At 33.9% G+C, this 20,401-nt stretch overlaps 2 protein-coding genes across 3 annotated transcripts; both read right to left on the bottom strand.

Moving 5' to 3' along the window:
- Positions 1–35: 35 nt before the first annotated feature.
- Positions 36–6,173, bottom strand: LOC100183600 (mucin-5AC-like). Its single transcript, XM_009862899.3, has 9 exons — positions 5,994–6,173; positions 5,528–5,735; positions 5,218–5,342; positions 4,585–4,819; positions 4,007–4,137; positions 3,614–3,784; positions 2,977–3,102; positions 1,418–1,702; positions 36–1,017 (listed from the first exon to the last, which is right to left on the bottom strand). The coding sequence occupies exons 1-9, from the start codon at positions 6,052–6,054 to the stop codon at positions 545–547; spliced, it is 1,815 nt and encodes a 604-aa protein (XP_009861201.1). The 5' UTR covers positions 6,055–6,173; the 3' UTR covers positions 36–544.
- A 1,041-nt stretch (positions 6,174–7,214) lies between these two features.
- Positions 7,215–19,820, bottom strand: LOC100177401 (C-Maf-inducing protein-like). Of its 2 annotated transcripts, none has more exons than XM_002122056.5 (20): positions 19,668–19,820; positions 16,823–17,052; positions 16,340–16,459; positions 15,954–16,004; positions 15,598–15,666; positions 15,259–15,348; positions 14,888–14,932; positions 14,428–14,490; positions 13,885–13,965; positions 13,300–13,514; positions 12,926–13,104; positions 12,450–12,564; positions 11,692–11,757; positions 11,356–11,382; positions 10,486–10,642; positions 9,833–9,958; positions 9,313–9,492; positions 8,643–8,789; positions 8,230–8,335; positions 7,215–7,852 (listed from the first exon to the last, which is right to left on the bottom strand). In XM_002122056.5, the coding sequence occupies exons 1-20, from the start codon at positions 19,726–19,728 to the stop codon at positions 7,728–7,730; spliced, it is 2,253 nt and encodes a 750-aa protein (XP_002122092.1). In that variant the 5' UTR covers positions 19,729–19,820; the 3' UTR covers positions 7,215–7,727. The 2 variants fall into 2 exon arrangements, with proteins under 2 accessions (XP_002122092.1, XP_018670859.1); XM_018815314.2 differs by lacking the exon at positions 19,668–19,820 and adding an exon at positions 17,691–17,838.
- Between the last annotated feature and the right edge of the window lie 581 nt (positions 19,821–20,401).

Genomic DNA, 20,401 nt, shown 5'->3' with positions numbered 1-20,401 from the left:
ATACAAATGAAAACATCTTACTCCAACCTGTTATAATATACCTGAACTTTATTGTATATATTGCGACAACTCGCATGAGCAACACCGGCATATATTATAATATTATAACATGTGTTGTTTAGAGGTTTCACACAATACTCTTATTATTTTATGAACATAAACGCTTATGTTGTTTCCCTGTTGCAATTTTAATGCAAAACTATTTAGGATTTCTTGCGCAATAAATGAGTTCCATTCTACGGACAGATAACCCAGTTAACGTTATATGACATTTCTATGAATAAGTACATTATTTATCGGACCATTTCAATACAAACATAGCAGCTTTTATGAATGATAAGAATTTCATCTCAAACTTTCCGGTTTAAAAACTACAAGTCTTGAGTGATGTAAAAAATCAGAATGAAATCTGACTTGTTTGTATTAAAGCCCCGTGTTTCATGTGAATAAGATATCGGATAATAATTTCACAATCATCAAAGTGTGTCGTTTAAGTAATATACATATTGAACGTGGATATATTGGGAGCTGTTTATACGAAGCTTTACTTTGCCAAGTTTCGCAGGTAGTTGTACAGCATAAGGAAATATCTTCTTAGTGTGCTGACCAGTGAGCTAATGGCGGCTGAGGTTGCTGTTGTGGCTTCTCGGGTCGCTGTTGTGGCTTCTTGGGTTGTTGTTGTTGTTGTTGTTGTTGTTGTTGTTGTTTCAGTGGTCGTTATAACAGTCGGACCGCAACAAAACCGAACTTTATAGTTTGAGCAGAGACTCCCGGAGTTTTGTAAATCATTCCTGCATGCAAGACCGAACTGTGGTTCCACACGAAGTCTGTTGCCCCCTGTTACATAAGGCATACTGGTGTGGTTGACTTGTGCTTGTATGGCTGTCGGGTTCGAACATAAACCCGGGTTGCTTTGCCGAATACGCACAAGTGTTTCGTCGTCACCTGCAGCAGTAGTCCCATCATCAAACCATTGCGACCATTGATGAGTTGATTGAGGGCAACTTCCAACAACGTCTGTAGGAAAAATAATTTTGTACGACGAAAATATGGCAACTACCATGTGTACAAGTTAAAGTAGTCAATGAATAAATGTAACTTCTTTAACCTCGCGTCGGGGCAACCACAGTCGTATAACACCAGTGTTATGTTTCATACACTTTGTGCTCGCTTACGAGTTACCACGTATAGGTAACTTTGTGGGTGATTTTTTTTTTACTTTTATCAACGCATGGTGAACAACTTGGATTAGTGACCACTGGGTTGGAGCAATTGCCGTTAAGTATCTTGCCCAAGGAAGCACACGCCCACAACGTTAGCAACATCGATACTTAAACCCGTAAACTCTGGGGTAACATTTGGTTGTCTCGCCATAACAACCTCACCCTATGTTTAAACATTAGCAAAATTCAAATACCTGAGCAACAAAACCGGACTTTGAAATCGTTGCAACGGATATTTATTTGATCGCTGTTTCTGCATTGAAGGCCAAACGTTGGCGAGATTTTGACTTTGTTGCCCGATGATTGGTAAGGTTTCCCTGCTGTTGTTTCAGCTCCAATAGCCACAGGTGTTTCACATATTCTACCAGGATATGAAACGCGTAGCTGCTCAAGCACCTCACTGTCTCCATAAGCACTTGTGTTTGAATGATCAAAGAAAGGAGACCATCCGTATCTTAGAGGGCATCGGCCGACACCAGCTGGAAAATATAAGTAACCACATTTATTGATAAATGTTACGATAAAATATGGAGTATATTCCAATGTGAAAATTATACGTTTCTGTATTTTTACCTAAAATTTGTAAATACACTAATTTTAAAGCCGTGAAAAATGCCATTATTTTGTTGACTTTGGTGATGTTAAAATAGGAAGATCTACTTTGTAGCGGTCAAATTCATGGCTAACAAGTTTGCTTCATGCAGGAACAAACAACAAAAATCAGGACTGCACATTTTAAATGCGTGCAGGTTTCATAACTTATGAAAATATTATTTTGTTTCAATTTATCACAAGCCATAAATGCAAATGGGATTTTATATTTTCAACTTTGAATGGCGGTTTCGAATAAAGTTCGGCCGAATGTTAATACGCAGTAAAATATACCATAAAAAACAATCACCCACAAAGTTAGATACGTGGTAACTCGTAAACAGGCACCAGGTGTATGAAACAGAACACCCGTGTTATAACGACCGCCGTTGCAACGCGAGGATAAATAGGTTCTTGGACAAGTAGAATAAACACTGAGGTTCATCACAACAACGATGTGGAAAACACGTAATCTATCCAGTGAGGTTTCATAAGTCGGGCGTGTTGGAACCAGTGAGGATTAAGTGAAGAATTAACGTTTGCCAGTAATAACAATAATAAGAATAAACCAAATCCAGACCAAATCCAGGTGTTTCAAAATCGTGTTTTAACAAATAACAACGTTATTTTATAGTCGCGAGGATACGGTTATATGTTTCTGTAAATGTTTTTTTGTTTACTGTCAAAGGAACGAATAAATAAGAATAAAAACATGCCCCATATCACCCCACTTTACTAAACTTGTTTAAAGTTGTAGGCAACATAAACAAATCAAACGCATGGGTTTTAAGACAAAACAACATTTGTGATAAAAACCAAAGCAGATATAGTAGGGGTAAGATGGGATACACGTGGTCCCAAAACTGTCAAAAAATGTTTATTGTTTAGAACACGATCAGGAAATATGGAAATTAGGTTTCACGCTGTACTTTATACATTCATGAATATATATTAGGGTTTGGTAGAATAACAGGTTTAAGATGTGTAGAAACTAACAACGCTAAAAGCACGAAATAGATATTTCGGCGAAACCAAATTATCAGGTTCGTTTAAGTATGCTACTTGTGCCAGACTATAATGCGTAAGAGTTATTTGGCTGTCGCGGTTAAATTAAATCTCCGCACGAACCACTGGAAACTTATATTTAAATCTGCTTACTCACGTGAGCAACAGTACCGTACACGATAATCTTTGCATCTTCCATCGGTTTGTTCGTTGTTGTAACAAATTAATCCAAGGTTTGGACTTATTTGAATGTTCTGGTTCGCTTTTCCATACGGCAGATCACCTGCGTTATGTATTTTATAAACTGCGGTAACTTAACCTTAAGCTATAAATGTCGGCACGCATACGTGTAATGGCGTGATTGGTGTATGTAACTTATTTTTGTCCTACCATGGCCTCACATGGCAGAGCAATGACAGTCGTTATCATACGGATGTTCTGTTTCATACACCCCGTGCCAGAGTTACCACGTATGTAACTTTGTGGTGGATTTAAGTATGGCTAGAAAACTGTAAGCCAGAGGCATCTCGTTATAACTTTGTTACGGCTAATCACGTCTAGTAGAAGGCATACATTGGGTACAGAGTGGGGGAAGATGGGACACCTTTTCTCATTACTTTTAGTAATAAACAAAGAACGTTCAATAGATTATAAAACCGTATCCTAACGACTTCCACAGACCGTTGTTAATTGTTTAAAAGACGATCAGAATATTTGGATATTATGTGTTAAAGGTGTCCCATCTCCCCCCACCCGACTATATAATAAATCTCTTGTAATAAACCCACAGTTACCTTGCACAACTCTGGCTTGAATCCCTGTTGGTGTTTCACAAACCATGGTTCGCTGCCGAAGTAGAACTGTCCGTAATAACTCCTTGTCTCCATCGTCGCTGTCGGGATCGTCAGTGTTATACCATTTGGTCCAGAAGAAGTTGCCACGACACGCACCAACAATATCACCGCCTACAAGTTTTAACAGATGCAACATTTAATGTTATAAAGATATGGATGTGGGATATTATGTTTGTTTTATTTTAATTGAATTCCCAACCAAAACATAACCTAACGTTTTTTGATATCTTCGAAAACAGTTTTAGAAATTCATATTATTCAAACAGCGACGAAAAAGGAGTTAGCAACAAAACAACAATCGTTAGGAACAAATTGCTTAATCATCGTGTTTACCATCAGCGTAACGTGCATTCACTCGTTGGACCGGGAATTTAACAGTAGAGAGGTCACGTGTTTGTTGTGAGAAATGTTGAGCCCAACATTCTGACGCAGGTACATTCCGTGGTCGGTATGTCTCGCACTCGCTGAAGTAAAACATCGGTAATAACTTAATTGAACGTTGTGAGAAATCATTAAACGTTGACAAATTAAAAATTAGGTTATCTCGTTTCAGTCTTAAAAATACTTCGGAAATAATTTAATTCTAAACAGCATGGTTTAGTTGGAGCGTTATTATTTATATCTAAATAAGTAAGACTCCAAGAAGTGAAGATATAGTTAGTTGGGGTATGATGGTTCGTGTTTTAATTACCTTTTGTCGTTTTATTTGGTGGTAAACAAAGTAGAGTTACAGAATTAAATTTGGGATTTAGGTGCTAACAGTATCCCATCTTACCCCACAGAACAAAATATGCGCTAACTTTAAAACGTTGGTTTGGGTACCAGCATATATCTTTGTTTATGTTTTCAATTATCAAGCCAGACCAATATTCGTGTGATTGCAAAACGAAAAGTATCAGCAAACATCTTACGAGCATGAAGTGTTGTTTCTTAGAAACTGAGAGACCGAGTAAAGATCAAAGTTCTCGTTTGGTGGGAGATCGGTTCGACTGTCGGGTGGAACTTGCAATGCGAGACCATTCTCGTAGTTGGTGGAGTTAACCACGGGACATACAGGGGGCGATGTGGGAAGAAATGTCGGTGTAACACCTGATTGACGACGTTTGCGACCGCCTGATTTCAATACCAGAGTCGCTGGAGCTACACCTGTTCAAACGTATATACGTTTAGCTCTTACTAAATGAAGGATGTTTACATTGAATTATTCGTTTGTGGCAGGAATACGAAAGTCATAACAGGTGTTCTGTTTCATACACCTCGTCTTCGCTTACCAGTTACCACATATGTAACTTAGTGTGATGATGGTTCTGTATGGCTGGCAATTTGGACATAAGCAATTGCTGTTGTCCAAGGACACGCCGATGGGTCAGCGGCAGTGCTATTATTTTGGCTAAATAGCTTTGGTTTCACCCTAACCACTATAAACAGTATTAGCTTTTATAATATTTATTATAATATACAACATTATTTGTTTTTAAAAAAAATTAAATTAAAACCTTAAGTAATAAAAGAAATAATAAAGTTTAATTAAGTTTTGCTTTCACCTGACTTTGCAGTTTCTCTTTGATATTCATAGATACAAGTTTTGACTGTTGTTGCAACTGGGTCGTGGAAGAAACTATTTACTTTGCTGATCCAGCACTCGGTTTCTTGGGTATTGGTGCTTGAACTGCGTGTAGAAAAATAAAGAATATAAACAAGTCAACCGTTATTGTTTTAACAACTGCAGTTTTGTGGATATATTCTGTCTTTACGTTTTAAACTATTTTTAATATTTGCTGCCGTATTCGAATAGACAAGAAAGGTATTTTTATAAACATACTATTTATATTTTTATAATATGAAAATATTTACTCTTTGCAGTGTTTGTTCTCTGTGTAAAAGAACCAGTTCGAATCAGCTATCGTCCATGCTGTTGCGCTGTACCAATCGTTTGTACTTGCCGCACTCGTTCGCTTCATGCAGTTGGTAAACCATATTATAAGACTCGTTGAATCATATAATGCTACATCTGTCGATCGCTTCTTTCGACCAGGTGTTTTGTATTCCCCATAATGGCAACCTATGTATGGTAGGGTGGGGTAAGATGGGACATGTTTTAAATACCTTTTATCGTTTCATTTATTTGTAAACAAAGAATATTTATAGAGTAATATACCCGTATCTCCATGACTCTAAAGAACGTTGTTAATTGACATTTAGGTGTCAACACCTATCTTACCGTACTATCTTATACTGAAATTGCAAAACTGAAGTTCTAAAACACAATATTATAGATAGTTATGCAAAACTGGACGTTTCACTCACAATAACCACATACCTTGAACGGAGTTGAAGCAGATAACCGAAACACATATAAGCTTGAATACAAAGCTGTACATTATATTGGACGCAGCAATCTAAAATACAATAAACAATACAATGAATTCACACAATTGCATTAGTTTGAACTAAAACTGCTGATAGCATTTTATATTTTAGTTTCCGAAATCTGTGTAACATCTATCTGATCTGAAACCAACATTGTGTATAAGATAACTCACGCTACCTCTGTTCTAATGTAGACGTCTAGCCAGAATGATTGCTAATATTCCCTAAGGACATGACCGCAACTTTACCAGAAAAATAGCGTTTTATTTTATTATTATCTCGGCTTCATCTTCTTATCGGAATGGAAATCTTTTTTTGATGTGTCGGAAAAAAATTATGTTTGATTTATAAAATTGGCTTTTATTTATTAATAGCTAACGTCAGCGTTTATTGCGAAACAAAATATAGTTCGATTTCTAAATATACATTATGTACAACTAGATTCGCGAGTTCTAGTTAAGAATAATCCGGTTTCTCGGCTTAGGTTTTAATACACGTCATAATGTAGCACACCCTACATTGGGGATTTAAAACAAGTTTATTTTAACACAAGAAAACAAAGCTATGATAAATAGGCATTATTAATTATATATACCAACGTGATTCATAAAGATAACATGAATGTTTTTAAATTTATCTTTTCCATTACAAAAACAAAGGTTGTAGTTAATTAGCATAGCGAAGAGAAACAAAACGACAGTCGCTATGACAACTTTAGATAAATAAATGAACATTGGTTAACAAAGTGGTTCTAAAACTATGTAAGAAGCAATTCTCATGAAACACACGCTTATTATAAAGATGACGTGGAGCAAATCTTTTAAAGGAATTACGTATGCAACAATTAATTAGGCACCATGGTACAGTGGTTGCCGCGTCTGCCTGTAACCCAGAAATAAGGGATCGAGTCTCGTCGCTGCTCCCACCATCGTGGGCGTATGTTTCCATGGGCAAAATACTTCGGCAATTGCTTCAACCCAGTGGGCACTATTGGACTGGACAATTTTTTTACAGAAAAGCAGTTATCCAAAAAGTTAAATACGTGGTAACTCGTAAACACGCACCAGGTGTACGAAACAGAACACCCATGTTATAACGACTGCCGTTGCCCCACCATGCGAGGATAAATAAGTTACATACATGTAACAACCACAGCCAATATAAAATGTCCATGTGAATAAATTCACTTTATTGAATATTGAAAATCAAATGCAAAACATACGAAATTAAAGAGATTTATTTGAAGAAATGTTCGAAAATACAGATTGTCGTTGAAAAAATTGAAAGGCAAGAAATAATGTACAAACAAAACGACGACTGCAAGCTTCATTTACATTCAAGCGGATATTGCATTAAGTGATAACAGGCACAATATATTGACCTTGATTATTATGAAACATATTTATTGTTCAGCAGATTGATTTTATACAGAATCCAACAACTGTCGTAAAAACAGTATGTTCTCCATGTGTGTTTATATAACTTGACACACGTGGTAACTTTTGGTGTAAAATGATGCAATGGGCATATTTCAAATAAATTAAAAAACAATTTTAACACTTTACCATAAGATAGAAGTTGTGTGATGTCATAATAATGACATCAGGCAGCGAACACATGCACAAATATAACACTGCTTATGATGGGTGAAAAGATTTATGGAAAATATAGAAAAAAATCAAGTTTACCAAGCTTCTGTGTATGTGACGTCATACTTCACATAAGATGGGAGCGAACCTTTCAAAGTAGTAAACACGGGGAGACTTAATTTCGTGCTGTTCATATTTAAGTACTTCAGATGGCTCATAACTGCAATCATAACAACATTAAATTATTTCTAAGCTAATATATTTGTAACTGAATGAAGTAAATATAACACTTATTTCCAAAACCATATTACTTAAAAGCATTAACCAATTTTTTTATTCCCACAAACTATTAGAATAGTTTTTTTTTTCGAAATTTTTTTTTTATAGTTTTAATGAAAATCAACTCTTGTTAATCACTCTGAGAACTACAGAAAAGCAAAATATAAATAGTATTTGTGACACTAGTAGGGTATTTAATATAACATTGATGCAGAAAGTTACATGTAATAGAAAATCTCCAGTAGAAAGCAGGCATGATCAACTTTGAATAAGCTACGATGCGAGTTTATATAAATTTGTGCCACATATTCCACTCACCACATAAGTGTTGTATGCCGTCATCAGTAACATTCGTTTCACACAAGTTTAATGACTCCAAGTTAAGACTACTGTCACACAATCCCTTCAAGTCTTTATCATTGAACTAAATTAAAGAGTGAAACAACATTAAATAACACCCGCCACCATAGAATAATGGTTATGGGGGTTGCCTGGAGGTTATGGATTCAATGCTCATTGCTGCTAACAATGACAGCACCGGTCTTCTTCGCACACCCTACTTTAAATACTATGTATGTAAAGTTTGGTGTTTTGTTTCTATAATGTTACAATTTATTCAACCCATTAGTAACCACTGCAATTTAAGGGAACTGCACAAGGATTCAGCATGTGATGTAAACTGTGCCATATTGCAAGGAATTAAACAATAAAGTAAGCAAGCAAGTACTAACATCTGTGAATCTGAGGTTTAGATGTTTGAGATTCTTAAGTCGTGATAATGTTGAAGCAATGCCGGCTGTGGGGCGAGTGAAGGATAAATCAAGTTCACGTAAATTACCCCACGAACCTGTGCCGAGCAAAACTTGCAAATCGACGATCTGGGGAAGTAAATTTCAATGATCATGACATCAAGTAAGTGGGAGGGGACTTCAACATATGGTTTGTGTTACAAAACGTCATTATTAATAATTGATGAAGCTTGGTTTGTTTCCTGTGCTTTATGGTATCCGCTGATCTTGTTTAAAGAAGTCATTAAAATATTTGCATTTCATTGAAGTTAAAACAATGCACCATGCGTGTGTTACGCACGTGTAATTGCAATATTTGTATAAATTTAAAATATTTAATATTTACACCAAAGATTTCTTGAGTTTATTAACATTTTACGTTACTGTTTTTGGTTAATTGAAGCGTTATCACAGCTTAACGTTTCACTCTTCTATTTTCCGTATTAGTTTTAACTTTTTTTATACTGTATTCAGATTGTTATGTTTTGTTACAAAAACTTAACACAGCAATCACACAATTAAACAATAACAATGATTGAAATTAAGTTTTAATGCATTTGTTTCGCTAGCATGTTAGTAGCAATATCTGCATAACTACGATGAAAATACTCACAGTTGAATTTGGTGCAAGTTTGAAATACGTTGGTCCTTCCATGGTGTGAATGACATCTCTATGTGAACATAATTCAGTGTACATCTTATTGCCACTAGCAGTGCACAAGAGCGTGGAAACTATTTGTAATTGCTTCTGTTCATCCGGTATTATATCTAACTCCAAAAATTCACCCAACAACTGGAAATGGTCGACAAATTGAAACACAAATATTGTTCATGTAAAAAATTGAGCAGTTGCAACAATGATATGCGGCAGAAAAAATGCTGTGGCACCAACCGCTTGCAACAATGTTAAAGTTGTTTAATGTCCCGAGTATGAATTTAATAACAGGCAGCAAAAAACACAGGGGAGGCAGGGAAAGTTAGAAACACATTCCTATGAAACAAAGCTAGCTCTGTAGTTGTAATGTTTACTGATTAATGCCACGTAGAAAACTCAGAGTAAGCTCGCCCACCCTGCCACCCCAGGTTTGGTGCCTATGATTATACATATAATATAATGGATATGATATGAATACCTGGATCATTATTTCACTTTCTCTCACAGCAAGTGTAATAATAGCTTGTAGTTGGGAGTTGGCAAGCATGGTGAGAAACTTCTTACGCTTGCCTGATTGTACACCAGGTAGAAGCAACGCTGTCACCTGATAACAGTTGAATATTAATTAACCTTTTCCTGTTTGTGCAACAGATGTTATCCTAATAACCATACTCCTGTTTCATGCCATATACTGTTATGCTTGATTCCATTAATTATAACCAATATATTTGATGAATTAAAACTGATCTAGTAATCATAAAGGTAAACGATTTTTGCCACGAAATAACAGTCAGGATAAAGTGCTGCGACAAAATATAACAAAATAGAATGAGAATGATGATGCCATCCACATAAATGACATAAGTAATCAGACTAGATGTTGGGGTAATGGGGTAAATGTGGCCAAAATCCTCATCAATTATCTCACCCACACGAGATTAGTGTATGTGATGCCATTTTAGGCGAAACATTTATATCTTATACACAATTGGTTGAAATTAAATTTTGTCGGTTACGTAACTTGGAGCATTGGATGTTTTTTTCTACGAGAATGATCCAACTTCATGAGAACTTGATCAGGGCTATGATGAATTCATCACAGTTATATTGGTTGGTTTATTTAATGCTTACCATTGATGAAAATAGTTTCCCGTTGTCCTCACATAATGGCGAGTTCAAGCTGTACAGTTGTAACCAGCCATCTTTACCCTCACGTGAATGCTGGAGTGTTTTGATCACATAATCACGTGAATCCTGAGTTATTCGTTCAACAAGGGGGTACATGGCTCTGAGGGTGAAAACTGGTGGTTATCAGGTGTGAATATTTACAAAGGGGATCCAACGGTATTATATAACACTTATGACGTGTGAAAAACTCATATGCAATGAAGCTTGGTTGTTCCATGCCTTATTTCTTACAAAATCCCCTAAATTGGTGGCTGATAGTCATAGACAATTGTTGACTCAAGACAAAAGCACCAGTGTCGTCATAAAAAATAACAATAACTAGTCGGAAACGGTTTAAATAGAAAAATGTAAACATTAAGCTGAGTGAAGACCCAGACATGCATTGTGTGTTTATAACATACAAACAACTTGTAAAATACACTATGTGCATGCTATGACGCAGTTGTTGGTCAACTATAGTAGGATATGGCATGTCTAACATTGACGTAAATGAAGTCTATATATAGAACAGTTTCCTTCCCAGTCACTGAGAATATTCATCACATATTTACCACATGTCTAACTAGTAAATGGATAATGGATATATTCGATGTAAGCATGATATCGATCATGATTAACTTAAGAAACTGTCTATGACCACCTATTGAATAAAGAACTAGATAACGCGACTGCGTTTTCAACAAACATATATACATTTTTTTCCCAAAAAAGAACTTATATCCAAATGTGTTACATTTTTACCATCATTTAATACAAATAACATCACAAGTAATAATTAAGTACATGTTGTGTAAACACAGAATGACAGCTTACCTTAAGAATTCCTTGTTGTTGAGTGCTCTGTGGAAAAAAATAAAAAGTTTAAATGAAATTTAATTTATTCAGAATAAAGAAGAAATAAAAGTTATATGCGAGTTATATACATAAATGTTTTGCTAAATAAACCACAAAACATGATTGAAACTCAACGTACAATCACAAGGGTTTTTTAAACGATGAAATGAAATGTGATATAGTTTTTAACATATTTTAAATTCAACTTAGACCCCTATTTAAAATAATAAATAAACATTATCAACAAATTAAACAAAAGTGGAAACAATCGTGAAAATATTATTTAAAGTATATAAAGTAAAGGTATGTACTTACTCATCAGGGAAAGGTAAAGGTTGCAACAATCCCGCAACATTTGGCCCCCAATCATCTATTTGTAATCTAAGGGAATAAACATGATATCTTAAATATATTTTCCTCAATATATCTGTAATCACACCAAACTTTTAAATGCAGAAGAGGCAGGAGTAGTTAGACACGTATTCCTATTAAAACGAATCTAACTTAATGGCCCTAATGTTTACTGATTTTAGAAAGTTCAGGGTTGCCCTGACCACCCTGCCACCACAGGTTTGGTGCCTATGATCACCATAATATAATAACTAACTTTATTTTAAGGTTTATTACAACTAATAAAACCTGAACCTAATTTAACTTTAACAAGAAGTGAAATTGATTAAAAAAAGAAAAATTTTCCAAAATATTAAAATCTATTTTTTTGTGCGAACCTATGCAAAAATTGAAAATTTATATACAGACAGTTTGATTAAACTACCAGTGAGAGAAGAGTAATGTTATTAAAGCTGTCCATTTTTGTTGCAAAGTGCATGTTTGCCACTTACAAAAAAGGTTAAACCACAAAGTTATTTACGTGGCAACTCGGGCACAAGGTGAATTAAGCAGGCACGAGGGGGATGAAACAAAACACCTGTGTTACAATGACTGCCGCTGCCCTGTTACGAGGTAATGAATAAATTACGTTCATTGATTTATTTGTATTTGTTCCACTTTGTACTTTAGCCTAAGATTGGTTGATCACTCATTTGAAATAACCAGTACAAGTAATGACTCACATTTTATCCATGACGAACACGAATAGTTTCATTGTCTCAATATTAAACACAGATGTTGTTTCCTCTAAACATTTGTTCAACTTCTGTTTGCTGTGGGATTCTTTCAGGTTCATGTCTATGTTTTATTACACGTTAACAAATCAACACAAAAGTTAGAAGCGATTGTAATTAATACAATATATATATTTAAGTTAAAAATTAACAATGACATTTTAATTGGTTGGCCAAAAATATGGAATTTGTTTCTGTTTTTTTTTTAAAGCAATAGATACTTTATTAGTATTAGATCCACAAATGTAGATAAAACCATATAATGAACAACAACAAATTTACAATAACAATTTCCCAATAAACTGTATAATATAAAAGATATATATTTCGCCTAAATGGCATCATCAGTCTTTTTTTTAAATAGAATCAAATACTCATTATATTACATTGAACCATTAACGTGAATCATAAAATGGGAAAATTACCTAAAGTTGAATTCTCAGTGTTGATTGTTTTGACATCGTCGGCTACTTTCCCTTCTTGTAAACTATTCTTCATATACTTGGTGGACAATGTTTTTTGGTTGTTTAAAATATTAACTGATTGTAAATCATGAGAAACAACAGCTGGGTGAAGATTTGAGACTTTTGTTCCTTTTTTATTCCTAGACATCAAAAGTTGTGTTACACTGGTAACTTACGAATTTTTAATTTAAAATATAAAACAAATTGTTTATTACTAAATTGTAAAAAATATACATGTTAACAATTTTTAACTAAATAGAAAATGCAAGACATGATTGGATCTCAATGTTTAGACGGGATATTTTAACTGAATGATGAAATATGTAAAATTTTACCTTTTTCTTTCTATCTCACTACCAAAACAGTGGTATATCGCCGATAGACAAACAGACACCAAGTTGCTAAGAATCCGTGGGTGAGGACACTGGCTTAGTGGGCCATGAACTCGATGTAAAAACTTTTCAATGGCTTCACTTGGATTGTTCTGACAGTTAAGAGCTTGTATGTATTCGATGACAAACAATCTCAAGAAAGATGATTTACCGAAGTTCTGTGAAACAAGTGCACGATTACAACATGTGGCAACACCAATTGTTCAGACCTTACAGCTAAAATCAATCAAGTCCAAAAACAATTAATGAAACCAAAAAAAACAACTACAAAGTTAACCTACTATAAAAACCTTCGCAAAAACCTCTGGTTTTTGACCAGATTCAAATACGACAGATTATAATTTAACCCAAGACATTTAGAATGAAAATCATAAATATGGCTATGCGATGTTATATAACTGGATAAAAAAGCCAGTTGGTTATTGCCATAACTTAGGTTTAAGATTCGAATTGTGGGGAAGATGAATTAACATTTGTTAACTAGGTAGAACTTTATAAATAATGAAGTTGCAAACACACAACACTGACCACATTCTCCTTCAGTATTCGATGAACTATCTGCGTGAAAGTGTCGAGCACGATTAAGGAGCGTGGGGCGTTACGACAATGCTGAGGAAACACATTGGGGAAAATCATAGATATAACATTAATGACTTATAACATATTACTGCTGGGTAAGATGGGATAAAAATCAAATCCTATATTTCCTGATTGTGTTATTTACTAAATTTGTTTACTACTAAATATGTCGATAAAACAAAGGAAAAACTTGTCCCACCCCGCCCTATTAACTTTTGTTTTCTACTTTTCTAATGCTAAATAATGTAAACAAATGTGTTTTTATTATGCATAGGTGACGCACTAACTCCTACACGGGACCTTGGATGAAAACTGCAATTAATTATTTATGAAACATGAAAACATAACCTTTGACGGTATCTTACAAAGTACATCTTACCCGAATGCCATATATTTCACACTACACACTATATAAGATATATTATTTACAACTTAAAAGTTTACAGTGTTTTAAATTTTAAGATTTTTAAGGTGATCTAACAAAATACTTACTTTTATAAAAAAGTCACAAATCTCGTGCGTTGGTTGATTGTTTTCAACTAATGGGGCGAGTGCCTGGAGTTTGGGGGGTTTACTTATAAATAAGGTTAACTACTAAACATATAAAACTTATGATATAACACTTTTCAAGTTTAGCATTATCTAAGTTAAAATCAAAACAACTTTTGAGTTGGATTTTGAATAAATGAAACTGAGCCAGTAGGGATTCCAAAATTTACTTTTACCAATATTTTTGTCTTTGTTGATTAACCACTAACTACTTTTATAGATCACTACTCACTACAGTGGACATGGACGAACAAATTCAACCACTGACATTTTATTTAACTGTTGCACAAAAGTGGGAGGAAGTCTATTGGACTTAAACCTGGTTTAATGGTTCAAAAATCAAAATCCCTGATTCCTAAAAATTACAAAAATAAATTTAAAACACAAATTATATTTTTCTTACCGTGATAAGATCTTCATGCGATATATTGCTCAACGAAGCGGATTTCTATCAAATATAAAAGTTGCTGATATTTCGTTTCATTATTACAAACACAAAAATTAAATTCAGCTAACAATAATGCCAAACTTTTAACAATATTTTATACATTTCGATAAAATATGAATATCTTTATGCAGTAATTGATTTAGGGATTCTCGATCCCGTTTAAAAATGCAAAAAAAACAATATTTATATACGTATTTAATTATATAAACATAAGATTTGGTTTTTCTTTTAAACATCCCAGCGACCCCACCCACAAGCTTTGTAACTAAATGAATACCATAAAAAAAACAGGATTTTATATAATTGAAATAATTAAGCTGTCTTACCTTGGATAACAGTTGGGAAACAATGTTAAGAACTGGAAGATAAGTATCCGATATATAGAGATGGGAGTTAACTGCTAATGCCACAAGTAACTAGACAACGATGAAGAAAACATGAATTTTAGGTTCAGGTTTAATACAAACATGACAACATATATATGATTTTTATCTTAAATGTTTCTTTTAAACACATCTTCAAAATGTTCGAGATGAAAATATTACATCTTACATACATATAATATGGGCTGAAGTATTTGTGTTGAAACATAACATAACTAGCATAAACATTATATAGTTGTACAAATTCAAATCAAATTATTGTGTATTTTATTTTACCCATACCTTCAGATCTTGAACTAATGTGGCCGATGTTGCGTTTAAAAGAATTCCTCTGTATTGCTCTAATGTAACCTGGGTTTAAATACATTTGGTCAGTAGCACAACCAGGGGATTTCAAAGGTCACAACCCCACAATAAAAGAAAAACTAGAAGTAATTATTTATATTTAATTTATATGTATAAATAAAAAAATAAAATATATATATTTTTTTTTGGCAAGGGGAAATTAAAATGTATTTAATTAAAAAGTGCCGTTGCGATATTTCATTCTTTCTTCAAGGAGGTTTAATCATTTGTACGTCAATCAAGGTGTAAAACGAGGTCGGTTATTAAATAATATTTATTGTGTATTTGATTACCTTCCATTGCAAAGAATGAAACCATTGATCCCTTTGATGGCTGTTCGATGCCTGAATAATTACATGGCTCGTAAAAACGTTATTACAATACTATGCATCCTAAGAAATAATCATGTTAAAAATGTAAAAAATACCAAAACCTAAATCAGGATTTGGTGCTAGAAAACGTAACAGTAACAGACACATGTCAAGTTCAAATAATTGCAAAGGCGAATAAATGAGACATACTCCGCCTCAATGGTATCATCAGTCTCTTATTTAAATACAATTTAAAACAAAACACGCACAACAACACGCACAACAATTTTTGTTCTGCAAATACCCAATATATATTTTATTGCTAAACTTAAAAAAATCATTTTTTTTAAATAAACTAAAGAACAAACCTGTAACAAATAATTTCCTTTATCAGTTTCTAATTTAACACAGTTAAGAGCTTTGTTGTGAGCGATTACTCTCTTGATTTTCGAATATGGGATTGGTGTTTTAAACCAACCATTTGAAACCTTTGAAAAAAAGCAGATTAAGATTTTCAATTCAAGTGTGTTTGGTGAACATAACATGAATTATTCTTCACTCAGGCACAAATAGACAGGTTGATAATCAAATTATGTTTTAAAGTAGAAACAAAACAAACAAAATATAGAAACATGTCAACAGACTAACAGTAACCAGCCAGTGGGTTTGAGGGGTGAAACCCTCCCTTTTTGAAAAAAAACAAAAGTTGTAAATTGAAATCGACCCCTATTTTTTTAATTAAAACCCTAACAAAACAGATTAACAGAACACCCGTGTTATAACAACTGTCATTGCCCACTACGCAAAATTAAGCAAGTTACATTCATCATACACCAATAAATCAAACTTACAACTTGAGTTTTAATCTCATTTTCATCCAGACATATTGTATGTGTTTCCCATGAATGCGATGTTTTAGTTTGGTGAATAATCTTTTCCATGATATTGGAAGTGGGAAGATCAAAGTAGAAGTTACATCGCAAACTTCCTTCTGTTATTAAGTTGAACTTCTGTCCATCGTTGCTGTTTGAACGAGTGAGGATATTTGATGCACTCACCGTTCGTTTGAACTTTTCAGTTCCTGTATAATGAAAATTAAAGTTGAAAAGAAGTTTCAGATAAAGATGGTTTGAATTTTTAAACCAAAGTATTTAAGATCTTTGTGGCTTGTGAGCGTATGTGTCCTTGGGCAAGACACCAAACAAGAATTACTCCAACCCAGTGGTTACTAATGTGGATTTTTAATCAGAGCTGCATCAAGCGTACATAAAAGTGAAATCACCCACATAGTCACTAAGTCACATGTGGCAGTTTAACCAAGCAGATGGTGACGGGATAAATATGTTAAACATTTATTCAACAACACAAACGCCTACTTTTATCTGAAATAACCAGAGGCTGTTTTACTAAGAGTTTTCCATTTTATCGATCCTAATATCGAGATATTATAATATTTAACCTGTTGCAAACTAACTTATGTTATTGCAACCAAGAAATAATGGTTCAAAATAAAAAAGTAAACTTATTGAACAACTTGATTGAAACAATCAACTTCATGAAAACCGAAGCATATAATGGTTGGTTAAATGGTGTTAATGGTGACGTTTGTACGTATTTATAAGGCACCTAAATATCAACAACCAAACAATGTCAGATACATGTGCTGGACAGGTACATTATGTTTTTGTATTAACAAGTAAGATAGACAACACACTGTACCTTCGAAATACTGGCGAGTGTTACTATTTATTTCATCATCATAATAAACTGACGACAATGACGAAACCTTTCTTATATCATAATTCACTTTAGACCACATAAAACTATTGTACAACCTTTTTAATTTAGACATATTTTGACTGTGAAACAAACTGTTAGCAAACAACAGAGCTGTTGTATAGAATGGTAGAGTGAAAATAAATATACCAAGAAAAAAGACGAGGTTAAACTAAAGTATAATCAGTTCCAAGTAATAGAATACAGGACCTAAATATAAAGCACAAACTGCCTCAGATAAACAGGAACTGAATATAAACTGCAACCTGCTACTGGTAGGCAATTACATTAGTATTAGTGTATACATTTACCTGTTAACTCAATACGGCTACATGTTTACGTATGCTGAATCATGGAAAATTGATGACGTTAACCCGAGAACCGAGAATAGATTTGTTAATAGTAGGCTATTAACCATTTCAATCTCAACAATATAATATTTTTATGTCCATTAAACAAAGGATTTGCAATCAAAGGTTGAGAAATAAATTCAAACAATGCAAAGGGAGCACGGTTACACTTTGATTGAATTATTAATACTAAACAGTTTATGTGCTGAACAATGAGAATATGTATTAATTACTCTTCATATCTTATATTGACAAACAATCTCAATACAGTGTTGGTAAGTTTGTGTAGTGGCAGCAAACTGCTGTTAACATACTAGGGTTAACTTACAACAAAATTTCAAGGTAAACACTCACATTGCTTCATGCAATACAAATATCACAAATGCTATACAGCATAGATGGTCATGGATGCCAATCCTGGGTATGCGGCATACCCATTTTCTTAACCATTTTCTTAGAACGCGTCTCATTTTAATCACTAAAGCAGAAGAGTAATACTTTGCGCTCAGGCGCGTACGAAGTATTTATTGCAAAACTTTATCACATACGTAAAGACAAATATCCAACCTGTTTTTAAGCAGCTGCAGGCTAAATAATCAAGGGAACAATCACTATTATGAAGCAAATAATCAACATGTAAATTGCTATTATGTCGTAATCAGTTGCCAGGTCGAACAATCACTATTATGATGCAATGAATTCACATGTGAATCCCCACTATTACGTAACAAACATGCTGCTTGGCTATGAAAACATCGTAAATATACAGCAGTTCTACTTCTTGAACATATTTAGGTTGTCTATTACTGCCTGTTACCATGTGAGGAAAATTACATTCATTTTACACGCAACTGTAAGCAGAGTTTGTGCTGCGAATTCCCACCGAAAAAATATGCATACACCGCGCATATACAAATATACGATGACATATTTAACGCGAAGGTGCACTCTGCACACCCCAGATATTTAGAAAATCAGCGCGCCTGCGTATTTTTGGTCTAAAGACAATAGTTAGAACAAGCAGAATTCTGTAATCAATTTTGTTTATATAATATGTTATCGTTACACTTATATGAACAATACACACTGCTAATACCCTCAAAACTTTGGGGCCAGTTTGTGATAAAATTCGTAATATAATTTTGTCAACTAAAGAAACAAACAACCAAGACAAGTAAATTTAAAAGAATGAGATGAGTTAGATGTGGCATGTGGAAGTAGGCCAGCTTGCTTACCAAGAGTTTTACGCCTTCCCAAATTTAAAAAATAAACATATTACAAGTATTACCCGGAAAAAAATGTGTATTATTTATGAGGGGTTATGAAAACAGCAGGAGTGAAAAGTCGTCGAGTTGATTGAAGTTCTAACAAAAAAACCTTTGTGGTTCATGGAAAGTAATGAAAAAGAAACAATGGGCTTATAAAACTTTATAGTACTAGTGTAGTAAATTAAGTTAAGGTTTAAGGTATGCGGGTATTGAAGTAAGGGTCTCGGTTAAGTAATTACATGACGTGTATAAATAAGATTCATCACTGACATATTTAAAACAAATGAAATTTGTAAACCAACCTTTTTCAGGAGATCGAACTTTTAAACTCTGTGCTAAACGTTTTTCACGGGAAACTGGCATTTTCACGGTTATTTTAACAATCTAAGCGATGTAATCCATATCATTATTCTTTTATTGAATAAAGTCACCAAGGTAGCTTTAGTAAATAGTGTACCAAACATTACTACTGAACATACATTTTTGGGAACATCTTGGCCCTTGCAATCATTTTCCACAACAGTAATTTTAATATTTTATGTCGAAAAATCATTGCACAATCAATTTTAAATAATGCTTATTGCTAAAACACAACCTCATTTATTGTTTTGTGTGCATAGATCAGACACATACTTAACGCCCTGCTATACAATGGTTTACAGCGTGTTGCAACTCGACGTTACGATTCATCTAATGGGACCGAAATCTATTGGAATCGTAAACTGTTTTTATAAATAGAGACCACCTATTGGTCAAAATTAGTAAGTATAATCTGGGATAAGATGAGACATATTTTCATTAGGTTTTTGACCATTTGGTAAAGACAGAGAATATTTACAGAAATATACAACCATATCCTCAGTCAACCCTAAAAGAGCGTTGTCAACTGTTAAAACACGATCAGGAAATATGGGAATTAGGTGTTAACAGCATCCCATCTTACCCCACAGCACTAAAAGTTAGAACAGTACATAAAGATAGGAAAAATCCGATATTCATTTTTGTTAAACGGTAAAGCATACAAAAAGGTTAAGAA

Source organism: Ciona intestinalis, unplaced genomic scaffold, assembly GCF_000224145.3.
Source record: "Ciona intestinalis unplaced genomic scaffold, KH HT000062.2, whole genome shotgun sequence".
In the NCBI taxonomy this organism is placed as follows: Eukaryota; Metazoa; Chordata; class Ascidiacea; order Phlebobranchia; family Cionidae; genus Ciona; species Ciona intestinalis.
The sequence above is the reverse complement of the archived record's forward strand: the minus strand, read 5'-3'. Positions and strand labels throughout refer to the sequence as shown.